The sequence below is a fragment of the Astatotilapia calliptera genome, chromosome 18 (assembly GCF_900246225.1).
Source record: "Astatotilapia calliptera chromosome 18, fAstCal1.2, whole genome shotgun sequence".
Lineage (NCBI taxonomy): Eukaryota > Metazoa > Chordata > Actinopteri > Cichliformes > Cichlidae > Astatotilapia > Astatotilapia calliptera.
Genome location: NC_039319.1, coordinates 2,780,988 through 2,800,956, shown reverse-complemented (window position 1 = coordinate 2,800,956; position 19,969 = coordinate 2,780,988). Strand labels below are relative to the sequence as shown.

The 19,969-nt window shown below is 44.3% G+C and overlaps 1 protein-coding gene across 1 annotated transcript; it reads right to left on the bottom strand.

Annotated features, from left to right (window-relative positions):
• Positions 1-7,859: 7,859 nt before the first annotated feature.
• LOC113010188 (uncharacterized) lies at positions 7,860-19,748 on the bottom strand. The gene is made up of 3 exons (XM_026149137.1): positions 19,673-19,748; positions 14,740-14,847; positions 7,860-12,243 (listed from the first exon to the last, which is right to left on the bottom strand). Exons 1-3 carry the CDS (start codon positions 19,731-19,733, stop codon positions 8,534-8,536), a joined length of 3,879 nt encoding a protein of 1,292 aa, XP_026004922.1. The 5' UTR covers positions 19,734-19,748; the 3' UTR covers positions 7,860-8,533.
• Between the last annotated feature and the right edge of the window lie 221 nt (positions 19,749-19,969).

Genomic DNA, 19,969 nt, shown 5'->3' with positions numbered 1-19,969 from the left:
GCTAAGAAGCCGTCCCAATTGAGGAACGACAGGAGCCCTGCTGGCCGCGTGAACCGTGCACTGCGGGCAACACGCCAGACAGGACAGGCTACACTAGGCTGGAGAAGGCACTCGCCGGAGCGAGGTGTGACGGGCGTGAAAGTCACCGAACGCGGTCAAAACGCCAGGGCAACACAGCCTACCAAGCCACTCACGCCCAGCAGCTGACTATCGCTATGACAGAAGCCCGCGATATGCGGATGACGCCCCAGAAGGGAAGGCGGAGCCGCCAGCTGGAGAAGTCAAGTCACAACAGATCCCCGCCTGGCACTAGGCAGTGATACACAGCCAAGGAGAGAGAGAGAGCCTGTCGCAGCAGCTCGGCCACTCAGAGGATGGCCGAGGTAGGATGAGGCCCAGGGCCTGTCCCAGGAGTAGAGCAGCTGACCTGGACCATCCACAACAGGGGAGGTGCTGGTGGCTCAGGCCACTGAGGGCCCAAGTGGCACCCCAAGGTTCATCACTAGGGCACAGCAACCACTCCGCGGTGTCTATAGACAGGGGGCCAGCAGAGTGGGCCTGATGAGACACTAACGGGTAGACGGGAGGTGTCAGCTCACTGAGCACCGGCTCTGGCCAGGTGACCCGCGATACAGGGGCAACCCACTAGACAGAGAGCCAGCGCTGCGCGCAGGAGAACACCCACTCACCGGCTGACTTATCAGACACAGCGAGGTCCGACTGGCGTGCGAACCGCGGGCTACACGCCAGAGGAACACAGCAGCAGCACAGCTGCAAAGACGCAGGGCCAAGGCAGGGAAGCAACCTGTAGGGTCCGTCCAACCACGGAGCCACCCAGCCATCCGCAGATGGGGAGGCTGGCGTTCTAGCCCACTGAAAGCCAAGTGGGGACTCAACCCGAAGGTCCGCCCCAGGGCAGAGCGGTTGCTAGCGCTGTCCGCAGACAAAGGAGCAGCAAGAGTGGACTCCGAAAACGAGACACCCATGCACAGCGTCGCAGGCCGGAGAACACCCACTCGCCGGCCAAATAATCAGACACAGTGAGGCCCGGCTGGCGTGTAAACTGGCGAAGCGCAGGCAACACGCCAAGGGAACACAGCCAGGAGCTGCAGCAGCTGACATGCCAGAGAGAATCCGGCCAAAATAGGCAGGAGAACGCACACTCGCTGCCGTGAGGTCCAACTGACGTGTAAGCCGGCGAATGCAGGCAACATGCCAGGGGAAGACTGCCCAGAGCTGCAGTGCAGCCAGGGACGTGACTCATCGGGGGTGTCAGCTCACTGAGCGGGCCCTGCCGGCCACGTAACCCGCAACATTTGGGCAATGTGCCAGACAGAGAGCCAGCGCCGCAGGCTGGAGAACTGTCAACTGCTGGCCGAGCTGTCTGACGCAGTGAGGTCCGACTGCCGTATGAACCGGCGAAGCGCGTGCAAGAGGAGCTGGCCACTAGGCCCAACTCAAAGGATATCAGGAGGGAGGAGAGCGGCTGGAGGACAGCTGAGCCTAGGCTCCAAGTCCTCCCCACCTCAACCGAACACGGCGGTCTCTGCACGCCTGCAGAGGCCCCTCAGCTTCTTTAAAGCGAGGTGGCTGCAGGCCAGACAGACAGTCCCATCAGGCAACCCTAGTCGTCTGACCGGAGCCAAGCGTCATAAACATCAACCTCCTGACCATCAACCTCCACCAGCCCAGGCCTCAAGGAGGCGGGGCCACGGGAGGGAATGCCGTGGGAGGGCCCCAGAACTAGGGAACCCAGACACCCGTCCGGACCCTACCCCAGTGGCAGCCAGAGGGGATTGAAGCTTCCTCAACACTTCACGATAATCAACCTCTACCGACTCAGGCCTCGCAGAGGCGGGGCCCTGGGAGGGAACGCTGCAGCCATCATCCTCATTTAGCCTGAGAGGCACAGGATTGGGGTGGGCTCTCCATGCCCAGGGACGCTGTGGGAGGGGCCAGCAGTAAATCAGCAACAGGTGTGGGAGAGGACCCAGCCCATGGCCTGCCTAACTGGTGTCACAGCAGTGGCAGCCATGTTCCCCATAGTAGCCTGCTCTCTCATTTTTGGAGGCAGGAGAAGGGGGAGGGGCAGGCCATTTAATGCTTTCAAACCCAGCACGGTCTGCCTAGACTGCCCTGGCAACAAAGCAGTGCACGCAAGCAGCAGCCACGTCAGCCAGCACAGCATGCTCTAGGCTGCTTTCACATTAGTCAGATATGTGCCCTTTTTCACCCAGGCACAGCCATACTGCTCGTGCCTACCATAAAAGGCAAAAATACCATACACAGACATGTTTGGGACATGCGGGCTGCCATACTTCTGCTACCAAGCAAGGGGGCGGGGTCACACGCTAACCAGGAAGTGCTAACAGGTAGCCGGCGCTAGCCGCAACCTGAACTCCCCTTCCACTGTTTATTAGCTCCTGTGTCACACAGTGTTGCCAACTTAGCGACTTTGTCGCTATACTTAGCGAGTTTTCAGACCCCTTAGCAACTTTAAGAAAAAAAGTCGCTAAAAAAAGATGTGAAAGTGCGTATCGCTTTTACTCTCAACAAGCAGCGGGTGCTGTAACGCAGTCAGTTCTTCTTTTACTCTTATGCTTTTTTGTGGATCACAAGGTTTAAAACTACTTATAAACACACACACACAAAGTAACTCCACCAGAGTGCCTATTTTGGGTCACTTTTGCCGGTCCAAGCAGGGTTGGAATTGTGACATTAAAAAAAAAGCAATAATTGCTATAAGAAATTTAATTTGTAGTTCTAAATAAACTCTAAATGCATTTAGGACGTTTTTTACTCACTTTATGTCTCTTCCACGATGTCATTTCTCTCTCCAACAACATAGGTTACAATTAGATTAGCATGACCAATTATGCAAATTAGGCGATGACGTCATTTAGCTACTTCTAGCGACTTTTAGGACAACCAATAGCGATTTTCCTTACTGAGGAGTTGGCAACACTGGTGTCACAGTGCTGACAGGTAAAAGCATATGCTTGGAACTCTGACACATTTCCCCAATGTAGCCGAGCTACGAGCGGAGCCCTGCTGGCGGCGTTAACCCGCGAGCTGCGGGCAACTCGCCAGACAGGCTAGCCGTCTGGAATGCTACTCGCAGGCCGGCTAACGATAGCCGACATGAACCGTAGCCTAATTCCCCACTGTTTATTCCCACAGTGTTAAGCAGGCCAACAGCGAACGTTTGGAACGCTGAAGCCGTATCCCCTCTGTGTTAACACACGTAGCAGCCGAGCTGCACAATGCCAAGGCGACAGCGTAAGCTTGAACGCTGAAGCCGTGTCCCTGCCGTGTTTCCACACTGTAGCCGAGCTACTCGCTAGCTGGCAGCATAAGCCTGTTTTTTTTCGAGGCGATATACCGGGGAAGGGGGACCAACCAAGGGGAAGCAAGGGCCAGCTAGGGGGAACCAAGCTAAGGGATATCAGGGGAATACCGGGGCTACCACGGGACCTAGAAGGGAGAAATACATCGCCCACGGAGGATGCTGAAGCACACTCCAATAGACGCACACACACAGTACTCTCAAGGTAAGCACTCTTTCGCACACACACAACATGTGGAGATCAACGATCAAATCAAATCAAATCACTTTTATTGTCACATCACATGTGCAGGCACACTGGCACAGCACATGCGAGTGAAATTCTTATGTGCGAGCCCCACAAGCAACAGAGATGTGCAAAACACAACAACACAAACGAGCAAAATACAAGAATGGCCAACCTGAAACTAATAAATATATGTACAATATATAATAGTGTATGCATTTCTGGATGTGTATACTAAATGTTTTTCTACGTGTGTGTGTGTGTGTGTACACATATTTTACAAATTAAATAGAGTAAACAATAATAAATATATAAAAATATACAGAGTTGAGACATGTGCAAAACAGTGGCATTACTGTACAGTGTGTAGTGCATAATGTTGAAGTTCCAGTAGTGAAGCTGAGGTGTCTATGACGTGTTCAGCAGTCTGATGGCCTGATGGAAGAAGCTGTCTCTCAGTCTGCTGGTACGGGACCGGATGCTGCAGAACCTCCTTCCTGATGGAAGCAGTCTGAACAGTTTATGGCTGGGGTGACTGGAGTCCTTGATGATCCTCCCCGCTTTCCTCAGGCAGCGCTTCCTGTAGATGTCTTGGAGGGAGGGAAGCTCACCTCCAATTATCCGTTCAGAGCACCGCACTACTCGCTGGAGAGCTTTGCAGTTGTAGGCGGTGCTGTTGCCATACCAGGTGGTGATGCATCCAGTGAGGATGCTCTCAATGGCACAGTGATAGAAGGTCCTGAGGATGCGGGGGCTCATGCCGAATCTTTTCAGTCTCCTGAGAAAGAAGAGGCGCTGCTGCGCCTTCTTCACTGTTTTGTTTATGTGTACTGACCACGTAAGATCCTCAGCCAGATGTACCCCAAGGAACCGGAAGCTGCTCACTCTCTCCACAGCAGCGCCGTTGATGGTGATGGGGGTGTGTACTTCTCTGCACCTCTGGAAGTCCACTATCAACTCCTTTGTCTTTGCGACGTTGAGGGTGAGATGGTTGTCTTGACACCAGTGGGTCAGGGCGCTGACCTCCTCCCTGTAAGCCATCTCATCACCTTTGGTGATAAGACCCACCACTGTAGTGTCATCCGCAAACTTCACAATGATGTTGGAGTTGTTAGTGGCTGTGCAGTCGTAGGTGTAGAGTGAGTACAGGAGAGGGCTCAGTACACACCCCTGTGGAGCACCAGTGTTCAGTGTGATGGGGGATGAGGTGATGCTGCCCAGTCTGACCACTTGGCGTCTGTCAGACAGGAAGCTAAGGATCCAGCTGCAGAGGGAGCTGCTCAGTCCTAGATCCTGCAGTTTCCTGTCCAGCTTCGAGGGAACGATGGTATTGAATGCTGAGCTGTAATCTACAAACAGCATTCTCACATACGTGTCTCTCTTCTCCAGGTGTGACAGGGCAGTGTGTAGTGTCAGGGCTATGGCATCATCAGTGGACCTGTTGTGGCGGTATGCAAACTGTAGAGGGTCCAGTGAGTCGGGTAGTGCAGAACAGATGAAGTCCCTGACCAGCTTCTCGAAGCATTTGCTCACGATGGGGGTCAGGGCTACAGGTCGCCAGTCGTTCAATGAGGAGATGGTGGAGGATTTGGGTACAGGGACGATGGTGGCCATTTTGAAGCAGGCTGGGACTACAGACAGAGAGAGGGAAAGGTTGAAGATGTGCGTGAACACTCCAGCCAGCTGAGCCGCGCATGACCTGAGGACGCGGCCGGGAATCCCGTCCGGACCAGTACCTTTGCGCGCGTTCACCTTCCTGAAGCACTTCCGCACATCCTCCTCAGACACAGTGTGCGCACTGACGTCATCCGCGGTGCGCACACTGTCCGGTCTCATGGTGTTCGCTGTGTCGAATCTAGCGTAGAATACGTTTAGATCCTCACACAGAGAGGCCGTGGTCTGCGGTGTGCTGGTTTTCCCTCTAAAGTCTGTGATCGTGTTTAGTCCCTGCCACATACTCCGAGGGTTGTCAAACTGTTGCTCCACCCTGTCCCTGTACTCACGTTTGGCTGCTTTGATCGTCTTCCGGAGTTGGTAATGTGCGTGTTTGTAGTCCGATGTGTTCGCGGAGGCAAAGGCGGTGTTCCGTGCCGCCAGTGCCGCGCGAACATCTCCGTTAATCCAGGGTTTTTGATTTGGGAAGGATTTAACTGTTCTGGATGGGACGACATCTTCCACGCATTTCCTGATAAATCCACAGACTGAGTCTGTGTACTCATCAATGTCCCTAGCGGCTACGTGAAACATTTCCCAGTCCACGTGATCAAAACAGTCCTGCAGCGCAGACTCCGATTGGTCCGTCCAACAGTGCACCTCCCTCCGGGTTGGAGCTTCCTGTTTCAGCTTCTGCCTGTAGGCGGGCAGGAGCAGGATGGAGCAGTGATCTGATTGGCCGAATGGGGCGCGGGGGAGGGCTTTGTACGCATCCCGGAAAGAGGTGTAGCAGTGGTCGAGTAGCCGTTCTCCACGAGTGTTAAAATGGATGTGTTGATGGAGTTTGGGTGAGACTTTCTTCAGGTTTCCCTTATTAAAGTCTCCGGCTGTGATAAACGCTGCCTCTGGGTGTGCGGTTTCCTCGCTGCTGATCGCGCTGTACAGTTCCCTGAGTGCACGGTCAGTGTCGGCTTGTGGGGGAATGTAAACAGCCGTAATAATCACTGCTGTAAATTCCCTCGGTAGCCAGAATGGCCGGCACTTAATCATCAGGTACTCCAGGTCCGGTGAGCAGAAGGATTTGACCGGGTGCACGTTCGCTTAATCACACCAGCTGTTGTTGATCATGAAACATACACCACCGCCTCTGCTTTTCCCAGTAAGATTCTGTGACCTGTCCGCGCGGTGCACAGAGAACCCCGGTAGTTGTGTTGCGGAGTCCGGTACCTTGTCCGATAGCCAGGTTTCTGTGAAGCAGATCACGCAGCAGTCCCGCATCTCTCGCTGGAATGAGATCCGTGCCCGAAGCTTGCACAGCTTGTTCTCCAGAGACTGCACATTAGCCAGTAATAAACTGGGTAATGGCGGTCTGTTAGTGCGCCGTCTCAGTCGAACCAGAACGCCAGATCTTCTCCCTCTGCGTCGGCGTTTGCGGCCTCCAGGGACAGAGAACAAAGGCATCTCAGGTGAGATGAATGGGGGGTCTGCAAACGGAGCGTCCGTGTTGCAGAAGTTGAACTCCGGAAAGTTATAAGAAAGACCGTCTTTTATGTCCAGTAAGGTTTGTCGGTCGTACACAAGGAGACAAGTGCTGCTCGTGAAAAAATAATGGAAAAGTAAAATAAATAAAGGAAAAGTAAAATCACCGGTGTCACGTCTGCACAGCTGTTTTATACGTATGCTGTGGGGTGTAGCCGGGCGTGCCGGAGTGTCTTAAAGAAATATCCACACGCCACGACCAAGGGGGGTCGTACCCCGTACATATGGAATATGTAACGGTGTGGAGAGATAGTCTCGATATGCTAGAGAACAGTCGGCGTTAAAGTCACCTTTCACAGTCCAGACTAGGATGGCGTTGGACATCCTCAGGATTGAAAAGGGTTGGTGTGATCAAGGTGTGGTTTGGCTAGTTGTATGTATATTTCAAAATCATACAGCTCTGGATGGGCCAGTTACCAGGGCATGGAAGGATGACAGACATTATCAAATGAGGAGAAGGAATTTTCTAGGATTGAAGATCCTCTGGATGAGTGGTTGACTGATGCAAGCAGAAAATAAAAGCTATTATTTTATCATTGACTGGTAACTGAGAATTGGCCATATTCACAGCTGTACTGACTTGTTGTGGACGCAGTCCGTTTCATGTTAAATTAATCTACGTGTATTTGTTGATGAGTAGTGATGGGTCAGTCGTGAACGAAATGGCTCTTAGAGCCGGGTCTTTGACGTGAACGACGCGAGCCGGCTCCTTATTGCCAGCCATGGGGTTTTTTTCTTTCTCTCACCCTCTCTCTTGCACGTTTTTTCCGCTTCACGCTGGGAAGAGGGGGGAGTATGGGCTCAAAATGTGGTCATAAATATTTTGTACTTGTAAATCAGGATTTGTATGTGTAAAAAAGATTTGTGTGTGTGCAAAAAAGATTTGTGCGTGGACTTAGCCAAAAAAAAAAAACCCTGCAACCCTATTTTTCTTCCTTTAATGTGATTGGTCAATGTCATGTCAATCACAAATGTAACAATCCAATCAGAGAACAGATGCGTTTGGCTGTCGAAGGGGCGCTTTTTTGAACTGTAATGTAGAAATGTAATATACAGATATAAAAGATTAGAAATTAAAAACAACTTGAGACAAAATACAGCAGCACATATCCAAAAGGATAATTTATTATCACATCTTAATCATAACATTTGAGCTCACCCGTTTTAATAATCAAATTTAAATGGGATTTTAATTCAGCATTTGTAGAAATATTTCTGATTCACATTGAACATATAAATCACAAAAAATCTGTTATAATTTAAAAAGTGACAACATATTTCACGAGTAAATTCTGCTTCAATCCAAACTACCAAATGATGTAAAATTAAGAACAAATCATCCTAATGACAAGAAACTGCCAAATCCCTAATTCAAATTTATTTATCTTTTCGTGTATGTGATTCTAAAGATTCAGTGTGTTAAGTACTATAAGTTTTATTACTACAAGGAGCAGGAAATGTTACTTAGGTTCAGCCTTTAAGGATCTGTCTAGAACCAATGCTACACCTGTCAGAGACTACTAAATCTTTTAGATATGACATGGCATTCACATTAGTTTGGCTTTTGATCTATTAAGTAGCTGTGGAAAAATTACAATGAAAGTCTTTTCACACCCTGAAAATGGAATTTTAAGTCCTGACATCATGATAACTTTAGTTTGACTTGGAAAAAGGTTCAATTGTAACATATTTATTGAATCCAGGAGTTTTCTTTTAAATCATTTAATGTCCTCTTAATGCTGCTGACATATCTGTAGACCTTCGTAATATTAACCTGAATATCCAAAGAAATTTAGAACTTTCTTAACAAAGCCTTTCTTTTCCTTCTTCTCCTTTCTTTCCTCGGATAATTCCTCCTCCGTTTTTGAAAGTTTGTCTCGTCGCGTTACCTTGGAGATAAGATTTGCCCTCTCCTTCATTGCCTCCAAAGATTTGATTCGAGCCTGGTAACCCTCTTTGGCCTCTGATCTTTCTCCCTCAATCATCATGTCAATGTACTCTGGGGTGGTCAGAGGGTTTGGCCTCAGGCTGATCTCTTGCAGTCGAGTTATACAGTGAGCTGACTGATCCATGAGGGACACCATCATGTCCTGAAGGTGAACAATCTCCTCTTCCTGCCTCTCAATCAGTTCCTGAACAGTCATCTTTTCTTTATTAGCTGTTTCATACTTGCGTTTCAGCTCTTGCACTGTCTGCTTCTCTTTCACTTGAACATACTCCCAACTGTATGTCTGATTGAAATGCACACTCCAAATGCATTTTCCAGGACAGACAGTGCACATCCCGTTCTTATCCATTGATGCACAGCCACGTTTCTCACTATCCTGTGCTATTGCACATGGGTAGTGACATGTTATTGAACATTTCTGGCAGTTGGTGATGAATGCTCCTTTCTCTGTGATTGGTTTTTGGACTGGTTTAATAACATCCACCTCAATCTCAAAGTTTTCATTTGAAGTTATGACTGCTTCATACTCTTTGATCTTTTCTTTGGTTGTCTTAATTTCTTCAAGCTTTGCTAATCCAGTTCTAACTTGTGGCTGCAAACCTTCGATGGCTGTTTCAAGCTGTTTGCGCTCCTTTAAGACTTCTTTGGTCATTAGCAAGCTTTTGGTTTCCATTTTACCCAAAGCAGTGAAGAACTTCTCCATACTCTTGGCTCCCATCTTCCAAAACATTTCATCAAAGCTGGCATCATCTTCATCAAAATCCACTTCACAGTCTCTGTTGCATCTGTTGTCTGCAAATAATGCTGAGTTATTGAACTTGAAGTGAACCGGAAGCCCTAACTCATTTTTTGGACACGGGACTGCAGAAACGGTTATTGCCTCAAGAACTGGTGGTTCTTTGCCATCAGCAAAAGTCACCAGCATTTCAATGTTCTCTGCAACATCTTTGCCAAAAATGGAGAGCACCGAGTCAAACACATATCTCTGTGTTGCTGTTAGTCGTGCAAGAGAGGCCTGAGTAACAAAACACACTGCATCAATCTCACTGACTCCATTAGGAGAGGTGAAAAGCCTGCGGATTTGCTCTGTGATCTCCTTGTCTCTTGCTACTCCTCTTGTATCTCCAAAACCTGGAGTGTCAACAATGGTCATGGAGAACGGGATTTTAAAGCCTTCCTGGTGGTGGATTTCATACACAGTGACTTCAGATGTCTGACTGTGAGCTTGTGAACTGGTTGGATCCTCATCAACTAACTTAAATCTGAAACCGTCGTTCCACTCTACACCAACAATGTAGTTGATCATTCCATTGATGAGAGTAGACTTTCCTGATCCTGTTGCTCCAAGAAGCATTATTGTGCGATTCTGCCTCATGCTTTCTTTGCCAAAGATATACCTCCGACATCCATCCATGTCCATATCTTCTTCTTCCAGGGGCAGTTTGTAAACTGGGGGCAGCTTTGAGTTTGTTTTCTTGCTGATATGTTTTAGGTACTCAGCAAGACGTGCAAATTCACGCTTTGTTGTGCAGACATTAACAATGATGCTTTCCTTGCTTCTTCCATCTACACCACAGTCACATCTGACCCTGACTGCATATTGTGTCTCTGACTGAAGCCCTGAAATGATGGCCTTCTCACCTCCTGAAATTGCTTGATTCCACTCGAGGTCATTTATTGTTGAGCTGCTATCTGTTTTTGCGTATTCCACTATGTAACTCAGTATCTGGACATCCTCTCCAAGCTCAGCAGGTTTCTCCCAGCTAACTGATATCTCACTTGAATATGGCTGAGCTTGAGGATTTCCAGGAGGGCTGCAGGGTAAAGTTTTAATGGCATCACTGATTACATTAGCTGGTCCGACACCTGCTGAGGTCACTGCTCTGCATCTGAACACATACTCTGTGTTTGGCTTCAGATCTCTCACTGTGACTTCTTCAGCCTTTGCTTCTGTCTTTTGCTGCCATCCATCCTCTCCACTGACACAGTACTCAACAGAGTAGGAGGTGATGTTCTCCGCTCCAAATCTGGGTGGAGAAATCTTCAGTGTCACACTGTTGTGGTTTATGTCAGCTGCAGTCACAGTTTCAGGCTTTGAAGGAGGCTCAAAGTTCTCACTGACAGCAAATCCACCTTCATAAAGGTAGATGCTGGAACCTTCCTGTGTCTCATTAGTTAACCCCACTGTAAGGAACTTAATGTTCTTGTTTTCCTTGTTGGCCTCTGCAAAATCACTGAAGAGTTTTGCTTCCTTCCTCATATCATCTGCTACTTCTTTTGAAAGGTACCATTGTTCCTTCTCTACATTGTAAGTATGATAAACGTGAACGTCTGTTTTGGTTGTTTCTCTCAGGTAGTCTGATAAAGCTGAGAGGTACGGTTCATCCTTCCCCAGTGAGGTGAAAACAAAACACAGGCCATGCTCTACACTGAGAAGTTCCTCATGTAGATTATTCTGAGATGGGACAGTCTTGGTGTTTTTCATCATGTTGGTGAAAGACTTTAAGATACTGATTTCTCTTTCTTTACAGTCCATCCACTCAGTCAGGTTTTTGCTGTTGAAAGGTGAAGAATGTCTCTTCTTCAGGATCTCAGCGAGTTCAGCCTCCTCTTCTCCTCCTCCTCTGATTGATGGTAGTCTCTTCGCTAACATCTGCTGAAATCCCAGCTTGAACTCGGAACACATTTCTTTAAAACTTGTCAGTTTTTTGCTAATCTGTGGGAACTGTTGGACAGTGGAAGTTCTCAGTGCATCGTTACACCTTGTTTCCAGTTCACTGAAATCCTCCAGGACGCTCTGTGATTCCTGAACTAATCTTATACTTATCTGACGGACGAGTTTAGCAGCACAAGAATCTAAACTTGTCAAAGGTAACAGCCAGACCTTCATTGGTACAGCCTTTTCGCCATTGGTTCCTAGTAATGTTGGAAGGCTTTTGTAGACTTCTACAGCTTCCTGAAATGTTGTTGGAGGTTTCTTAAGGCAAAAGTCTCCATAGAATCTGCAGGAGAATTTCTCAACACTGTTTTTGTCCTTATCTTCCATTTTCAGGGAACCTTCACCCTCTATGGAAAGCAAGGGGATCTTCTTGATCATCACCTTCAAGCTGCCCTGGATGTCTTGATGAGTTTCCCCTTTAGAAACCTCACGGTCAAACACAAAGAAAGCTTGAGCCCCATAAAGGATACCTGTGACTACATGTGTTGCTATTCCTTGCTCAAAAACATAGGGATGTTTTACGTTGCCTCTTCCAAGGTGATTCATTGACAGTTCCTGGAACTTTGTTGTAGTTTTGTAGTTCAGTGTCACTCTGGCCTGGTATTTGGATGTTTTGTGATCATTGAGATATTTGGCTGATCCTCCAACCTCAACCAGTCCTCCCAAGAAACTTGCCTTCAGGGATGCCTCAACATTTAATGCTGAAGATTTGTCCTCAATTGATTCAGATGCAACTATTTCAGATTCAGTGTTAGGTTGTTCTTGTTCTCGTCTATCTTTTTCCAGGTCATTACAGTCCCACAGTGTCATTCCTGTAAAATATGTTACCATTTATTTTTGGCGAAAATAGATAGAAACAAAAATACAAGTAACAACTGCCTGTCTAAAAAGTCCTCTGCGTTTTATAGTGAAAGCATTATCAGTTAAATTAGTTAAAGACTTCCACAACATCCCATAAGTGTATGTTTCTAACTCAGAGCCCACTGACAATTTGAATCCAGCCCATAAATTACATTCATTGTCAAAAAAAAAATTAAGTCTGTACATTACATTTAAACTATGATGTTTTACTTTTACATTTTAAAACATTTTCACTAAATTTCACTAAATAGCACCTCTTGCCACTGGAATGCAGATGGTGGCTTAAAATGAGCATCTGTGCACTAAAGTTAATATATTTAACTAAAATTGAACAAAGACAAGTCGTGAAGATAAACTTCAGTGAGCTAAAAAAAAAAAGGCATTTAAAAAGAAAACTGAACTTGTAAAGCTAGCTAAAATAATAACAGTACAGGAAATATCCTTAGTTTTAAGTATTTGTTAAAGTGTATAATCTTTACTTTTGTAAGTTGCGTGACACATGCTTATGACACTTTGGGTGTCTCCAAGTCTGGTAAACACAGCATATTGTTCACAGACAGCTGGCATTAGTCTAATTTTTTTCCACATTGAACAATTTTCACATCCCTCCCTCTATACATCCATTTTCCAGTTCTACTTATCAGTTCAGTGTTATATGTCTTATCTGTCATAGTACACTGTGCTGGAGGACCAGCACATAGGGACAGACAACCATTCATGCTCACATTTACACATGGGGCCAAATTAGAATCACCAGTTAACCTGACATGCATGCCTCCACTCAAAAAGGGCCCGGCCTGATTTCAAACCAAGTACCCTGAGGCTACAGTGCTAACCACTGAACCACAGTGGTGCACTCATCAGTTTTCACATTTACTGTATTTTGTAACATTCTTGATTTCTTTTTATTAAAACAAATGTGTTTATGTCAAGAACAATATTTATTTCTATTCAGAATTGATGATGGGATTGTGGATTTTAGTTCACGTACCGTGGTAAGTTTGGGAACCCCTGATAATTTTCATGATTTTTCTTCATAAAGCACTGGCTGTTTGGATCAGCAATTCCATGTAAATATATCATATAGCAGATGAACACAATGATATTTGAGAAGTGAAATGAAGTTTATAGGATTTACAGAAAGTGTGCAATAGTTACTTAAACTATAAGCAAAACTTAATATATTAGGAAGATGCATAAATTTGGGCACCCTTGTCATTTATTGATTTGTTTACCTTTAGCACTAATTATTGGTAAACAAAATTTGTTTGGTAAGCTCATTGACCCTTGACCTACATACACAGGTGAATCCAATCATTAGAAACGGTGTTTAAAGTGACCAATTGCAAGTTTTTCTCCTCTTTGCATCTTTGAAGAGTGGCAGCATGGGAGCCTCAAAAAAACAGCTCTCAAATGACCTGAAAACAAAGATTGTTCAACATCATGGTTTAGGGGAGGATACAAAAAGCTATCTCAGAGATTTCAGCTGTCAGTTTCCACTGTGAGGAACATATTGAGGAAATGGAAGACCACAGCACAGTTCTAGTTAAGGCCCAAAGTGGCAGCTCAAGAAAAATCTTAGATATCAGAGGCGAAGGATGGTGAGAACAGCTACAAAGACCAAGAACATCATCTTGTTGCAGATGGTGTCACTGTGCATCGTTTAACTATTCAGCGCACTTTGCACCCCTTGCATAACAAGGGGCGTTATGCATGGCGGAAACTGAACACAGCATTCAAAGAGAAACACAGTAAAATATGGTGGTGGTTCCATCATGCTGTGGGGCTGTGTGGCCAGTGCAGGGACTGGGAACCTTGTTAAAATGAGGGTCGCATGGATTCCAGTCAGTATCAGCAGATTCTTGACAACAATGTTCAAGAATCAGTGACATAGTTGATTTTGCACTGAGGCTGGATATTTCAACAAGACAACGACCCGAAACACTGCTCAAAATCCACTAAGGCTTTCATGCAGAGGAACAAGTACAATGTTCTGGAATGGCCATCTCAGTCCAGACCTGAATATTATTGAAAATATATCGAACCTGACTGAACTGGAGATGTTTTGTAAAGACGAAAGGTCCAAAATACCTTCAACCACAATCCAGACTCTCACTGGAAGCTATAGGAAGCGTTTAGAGGCTGTTATTTCTGCAAAAGGAGGATCTACTAAATATTGATGTAATTTTTCTGTTGGGGTGACCAAATTTATGCACCTGCCTGATTTTGTTTAAACAATTATTGCACACTTTCTGTAAATCCAATAAACTTCATTTCATTTCTCAAATATCATTGTGTTCATCTGCTATATGATATATTTACATGGAATTGCTGATCCAAACAACCAATGCTTTATGAAGAAAAATCATGAAAATTAATTAATTAAAAGTTAATTAATTAGCTTTTGCATACCACTGTATATTGAGTTACTACGCATGAATCCTTACCAGGTATGACTAAATCCTGGCGGCAGTCATACAGCATCCCAAGGCTGAAGGGCCGGCCGAGCGTCGCGACCTCCATCGTTCTGCTAGCTTCAGCATCCATCTCTGTATCTGAGCAGATAATACAAAGTACTGCTTCAACTTCTTTACTCAAGTACAGGCTCTGAAATGTACTCAAAGTAAGAAAGTAAAAGTAGCTCCTTAAAGAACATTTCTACCACCTATTTTTTAGGGGTGCAACGATACACAAAATTCACGGATCGGTTCGGTTCGATACTTTGGTGTCACGGTTCGATATTTTTTCGATACAAAAAAAATGTTCATGCCTTTTTAATTTGTCATTTATTAAAATTATAAATATATATTTTAACTCAAAAGTACAGTTTTTAAATTTAACCCTAACCCTTGTGCGTGTTTTTTATTTTGACAGCGAATGCGCACCTGCGGACCACTTATGTGCAGCCCTGGTTATATAGCTCATCATATTGCAGCCACAGAAATTCTTTTGTCCATGAAACCATAAAGCTGCACTTTCTTTTTGCCTTATAGTCTGATTTGTCATAACTTTTCCGTTTTGTGGTAAGCTTTTCTTTGGCTGTCACTTCTTCACCCTGACCTGTCTTATTTGGCTCAGCAGAACTGAAATGCTTTTACACACGCACTCACATAAGCTCAGCGATTCTCTGCGCGATCAACCTCTCACATGTTTAAGCTGCGGGAGATTTCACTTGTCATGTTTGCGTAGTAAGCTAACGATTGATAAGACGATGTCAGAGGAATTGGTGCACAAATTATCATCACTCACAGATCAGTGCTGTCGCTCTCTATACACAGTTCACACGATTGCAAAGTGAAAGCAAAAAACAAGCGCAAATTCAAACGCGATTTCAATATGTCACATATTGACAGTGGCTCACCGATGCCAATGACATAATTACCCAGCTACATTTCCGAAAGAATGCAAAAGCATTGACATATATTTTTCCTTCCTACAATAGCCCGACGGGCAGGGAAGAGATAGATTTTGGTAGCCCGACTGGAAAAATCTCTAGCCCCAGGACGTCGGGCTAGCGATTTTGCGAGCCCTGTATCTGATTTAGGAATCACTCATCTTTGGAAAAGAGAGTTTATTACAGAGAAATGGCTCTTTTCAAAATAAAAGCTATACTATCCGCTTCTTCTGGGCTATATTCTCAGCAGCATATTAAACATATCAGGTCCCCATAAGGAGAATCATGTGCTAACGGCTGTCTAAATGACTCGGCTAAAGTTAGTAGCATGCTTGTTGTTTTTGTCTTTGCACTAGGATGATGTCGGCGTAAATGTGCAGTCATATTCGTTGTGTTCCCACTAGTGCTTTCAGGTTAATCTCGTTGAAATGACCTTAACGCCACAACACGGCAAATCTCCGTTAACGAGCTACCCCTGATCGCCCCGTGCATGGGGCTAGACGGCCAACACGTTAACGAGCTAACTGCGCTAACACACTAGCTCCCACCCATGTAATTGAGCATTGCGTGGCACATCCAACATACTGTTTTACTTTAGTCCATGACACGCTTACCTTCAGGGTCATACGTCACATGAAAACCAAAATAATTCCAAACGCCAGATGTGAATGAGGGTGGGGGAGGTTCAATTTGCCATGTTGCAAGGAGAGCTTAACTTCTGTCTCGCTAGCTTGCCCTGCGCTCTTCCTCCTGACTATGCTGTCTGTGTTGAGCGCTCAGTGGATCTGCGCTCGACAGTGCAGCCTAGGCGGAGTAGTCGAACACAGATTCACTGAGCGCTCAACACAGACAGCATCGTCAGAAGGAAAGTTGATAAAATAAATTACAAATGTTGTATTGTTCGATACATATGCGTACCGAACCGAAAGCACTGTATCGAACGGTTCAATATCGATACGAATATCGTTGCACCCCTACTATTTTTATACAAAGCCAACTGAACCATGTGCTATATTATTTTCATAAAAAAATAATATTAGTAGATAGCAATACAAACTTTATTTCAGTCTACATTTTATTTCTAAAAAATGCACTCAGCTTGAATCGGTTAAGTAGAACATGAGCAGAGAAAAAGAAGGAAAATAAAACACATCTCTATTTTCTGTTGCCTCCATTGTAGAGGGTTACTTTGCCTCTAAACAGGAATTTGAGTAGCCTAAAATCAGCAGTAGTGGCTCAGCGTGGGGAAAAGAATCATAACTCACAATAATTTCTATTGAGAGCTCCAGTAGATTTCCTTAGTGTGCAGGCTGTGATCAGCTGACCTGCTGCTGTTTGTGGATGTACACAGCTGAATTCAACCAGATGTCAGCAGATGTTTCATGAGTTCTTTTGCCTGATTTCCATCCTTTACACTGACAGTACGCTGTTTATGCTGTTTATATTAAACACTCTAAAGTTGAAGGTGGAATTCAGCCAATGGATCTCAGCATCATCAGCTTAAAATCATATGAATCTCTGCTACAGTTGATGTAACCGAACTCTGACCATGAAACCACAGCCACTGTGCACCAGTCACACATTGTAGCAACCTAACCTGTTTATCCTGCACTAACCTGCAGAGGATTTTCATGTAACCTTTAAATAACACAGTTAGTCTGCCCCAGTTTGTTATATGAAATATATATATGTAATATGAAAAAACATAATGTAACTTGTACAGACCCAACATCTGATTTAAACACATAAGGACTTGTAAGCTTTACATGTCCAGTTTATCAAACACCACTGAGCAGTCTTTGTCTTTAAATCTAAGCTCTCTTCTTCCTCGCCTGTCATGTCTTTCTTATTTTTCTCCATCTCTGACTGAAGTGAGCTCTTTTTCTCTCCCTGTGAAATACAGGAGCTTGACCTTGAGCTGCCAACACAGTGTGACACAAACGGCACACAAACAGTTTGTGTGTTTGCTGATGTTTGTTGATCTGATAGAAACGCTGCACTTCAAGTTACCTGCCACAGCGACAAGACGTCACTGCCTTTCGTCTTCAGTAGGGGTAGCTATGCAGAAGTAACTTAAGCTTGCAGTTGTTCTTGTGTTGTGCCAAAAAGATAAATTAAACAAAAACACCAGCCCACTTTAACACCCCCCACTAACAACCCAATATGGCACACAATTTGGGGTCTTTCATTTCTTTTCATGCAACATCTCCTGGTGATTAATACACATTCACAGGAACACATTCATGTGTTAATGTTTAGGCTTAAATCATCTGATCTTTGAAGGCTTGGAGTAAATCTGTCAAACCAAAATTAATGGGCCTGTTTTGAAAAAGTTAGGAGTAAATAGGGAGTAAAAGTAAAAATAACAAAAATTCTACTTAAGTATAGTAACAAAGTAACAAAAAAAAGGTAAATATATGCTATTTTTGAGACGGTATGCAAAATACCAGGGCCATCCAAATGAAACGTTTGAGCGTTTCAGAGGTGAAGCATTGAGTCTGCATGTGGTCTTTTAGGGATTTTATTGTTTTAAAAATGACCAGATTCTCTACGCTGTGTTCGACTTCCTATTCTCATCATTTGATATTGGTAAGTATTGTGATTCTGATTGATTTGGTTACTGTAAATAAAAGAGACCCAGTGCTGGGCTAGTTATTTATATAACTTATATAAGGTTTATTTTCTGATAAACCTCAGTCAAAACTCAAACACATCATATTGTAAAGGTTACATTAAACATCGGTAACTCTTAGTTATGTTCATGTATTTTCTGACATATTTGATCAAAGAAGAGAAGCAAAGAGATCAAAGAGAAGCAATTTGCATAGGAATTGCAGTTCTTGTCAGTCAGGTCAGAAATATTAAAAATCATTTTCATAATTACTAATGTAGGGTAAACTTTTTACTTTTTCCATTGTCCCAGAAAAAGCTAGTGAGTGAAAATACGACATATTTTATGCTTCCTTAAGCCTAAACTACAAAAACATCCATAATATCCAAAAGTAGTTTATTTTTTCTACAGCTGACACCAGAATATCAGTCATCAAATATAATAAACAGTAATTTGCGTTTTAGTTAGATTTGTACATTTTTATAAGCATTACTCTTAACCAGAAATGTTCAACCATTTGTCTGAATGTCAGACTGTTCCCCGCTGATCCTCCTGCACATTTCTCTTGACTGGCTGATTTCTTTAAACGAAACCATTTCATGACATACGTCAGTCTTTAGTCTTTAGAGTGAAGATCACAATGACTCACGCTGATCCAAGCACAAGGAGCTATTAGTGGTGAACACAAAAATAAACCAATATCTTAAGATTTGAAATGCTCACCTACTTCAAAGTTCCAATGATCAGAGATGATGCTAATGTGCATGTGCAGGACCAAAATGAGAGTTCAGGTTTGTTGCACATGTGAGTTAGATGTCCCTCTGTTCCAACTGTGCTCAGTTCATTCTACGTATAATTATTTGTGACAGAGTAAAAGTGGCAGAACTGACAGCACAGCTAGTGTACGTGATGAACACACTACAGTCATGATGTGGTTCAGTCTAAGTCTAATGAATAAATAATTAGCTTGGCATAAAGAAGATGGAGAATCTTTTAAATACTGCACCATACATAACGTCTGTATAACAAACAAAAACAGATTTAAAAGCAAGTTGTGCTTTAAAATGTAAAATGTAAAATAAATGAATAACTTAAGATACACTTTAGCTTTAAAAAATTATTTTGATATAAAGCTCTCGTGCACATTTCTGTTTTAGATTTAGTCCTTACCTTCATCAAAACCAATGGAAACGTTCAGCAAACACTAAAACGATGCATATTTAAGTAAGAACCAAAACACCAGGTTACACAGAGCATTCACCTTTGCCCTGTGACCTTTGTGAAATGACTTAAATGATGACAGAATCTAGCAAAGATCCACAGCAGTGTGTACAGGAGAACATTAAAAAGACGGAGAGAGCATCAGCGTACTTACAGCAGGAATGTTTGAGTGTCCTAGGGAAGGCTGCAGTTTCACACACTATATCCTCTTTCATAGGGACCGCCCCCAGATCTTTAATCAGGTGGTGGGACAGAAAAATCACATGACATGCTGACTGTACAAAGAGAAAAACAATAATATATTTAAACTTTATGAGCATTATCTGCAAACTGAAGATGCTCAGACAAAACTAAAATGTGAATTTGTAAGTTTCTGGAAAACAACATGGTTTGGGGAGTGGATTCTCTAACTAAGAAACAAAGGTTTACATTATTGAACATTCATGCTGAT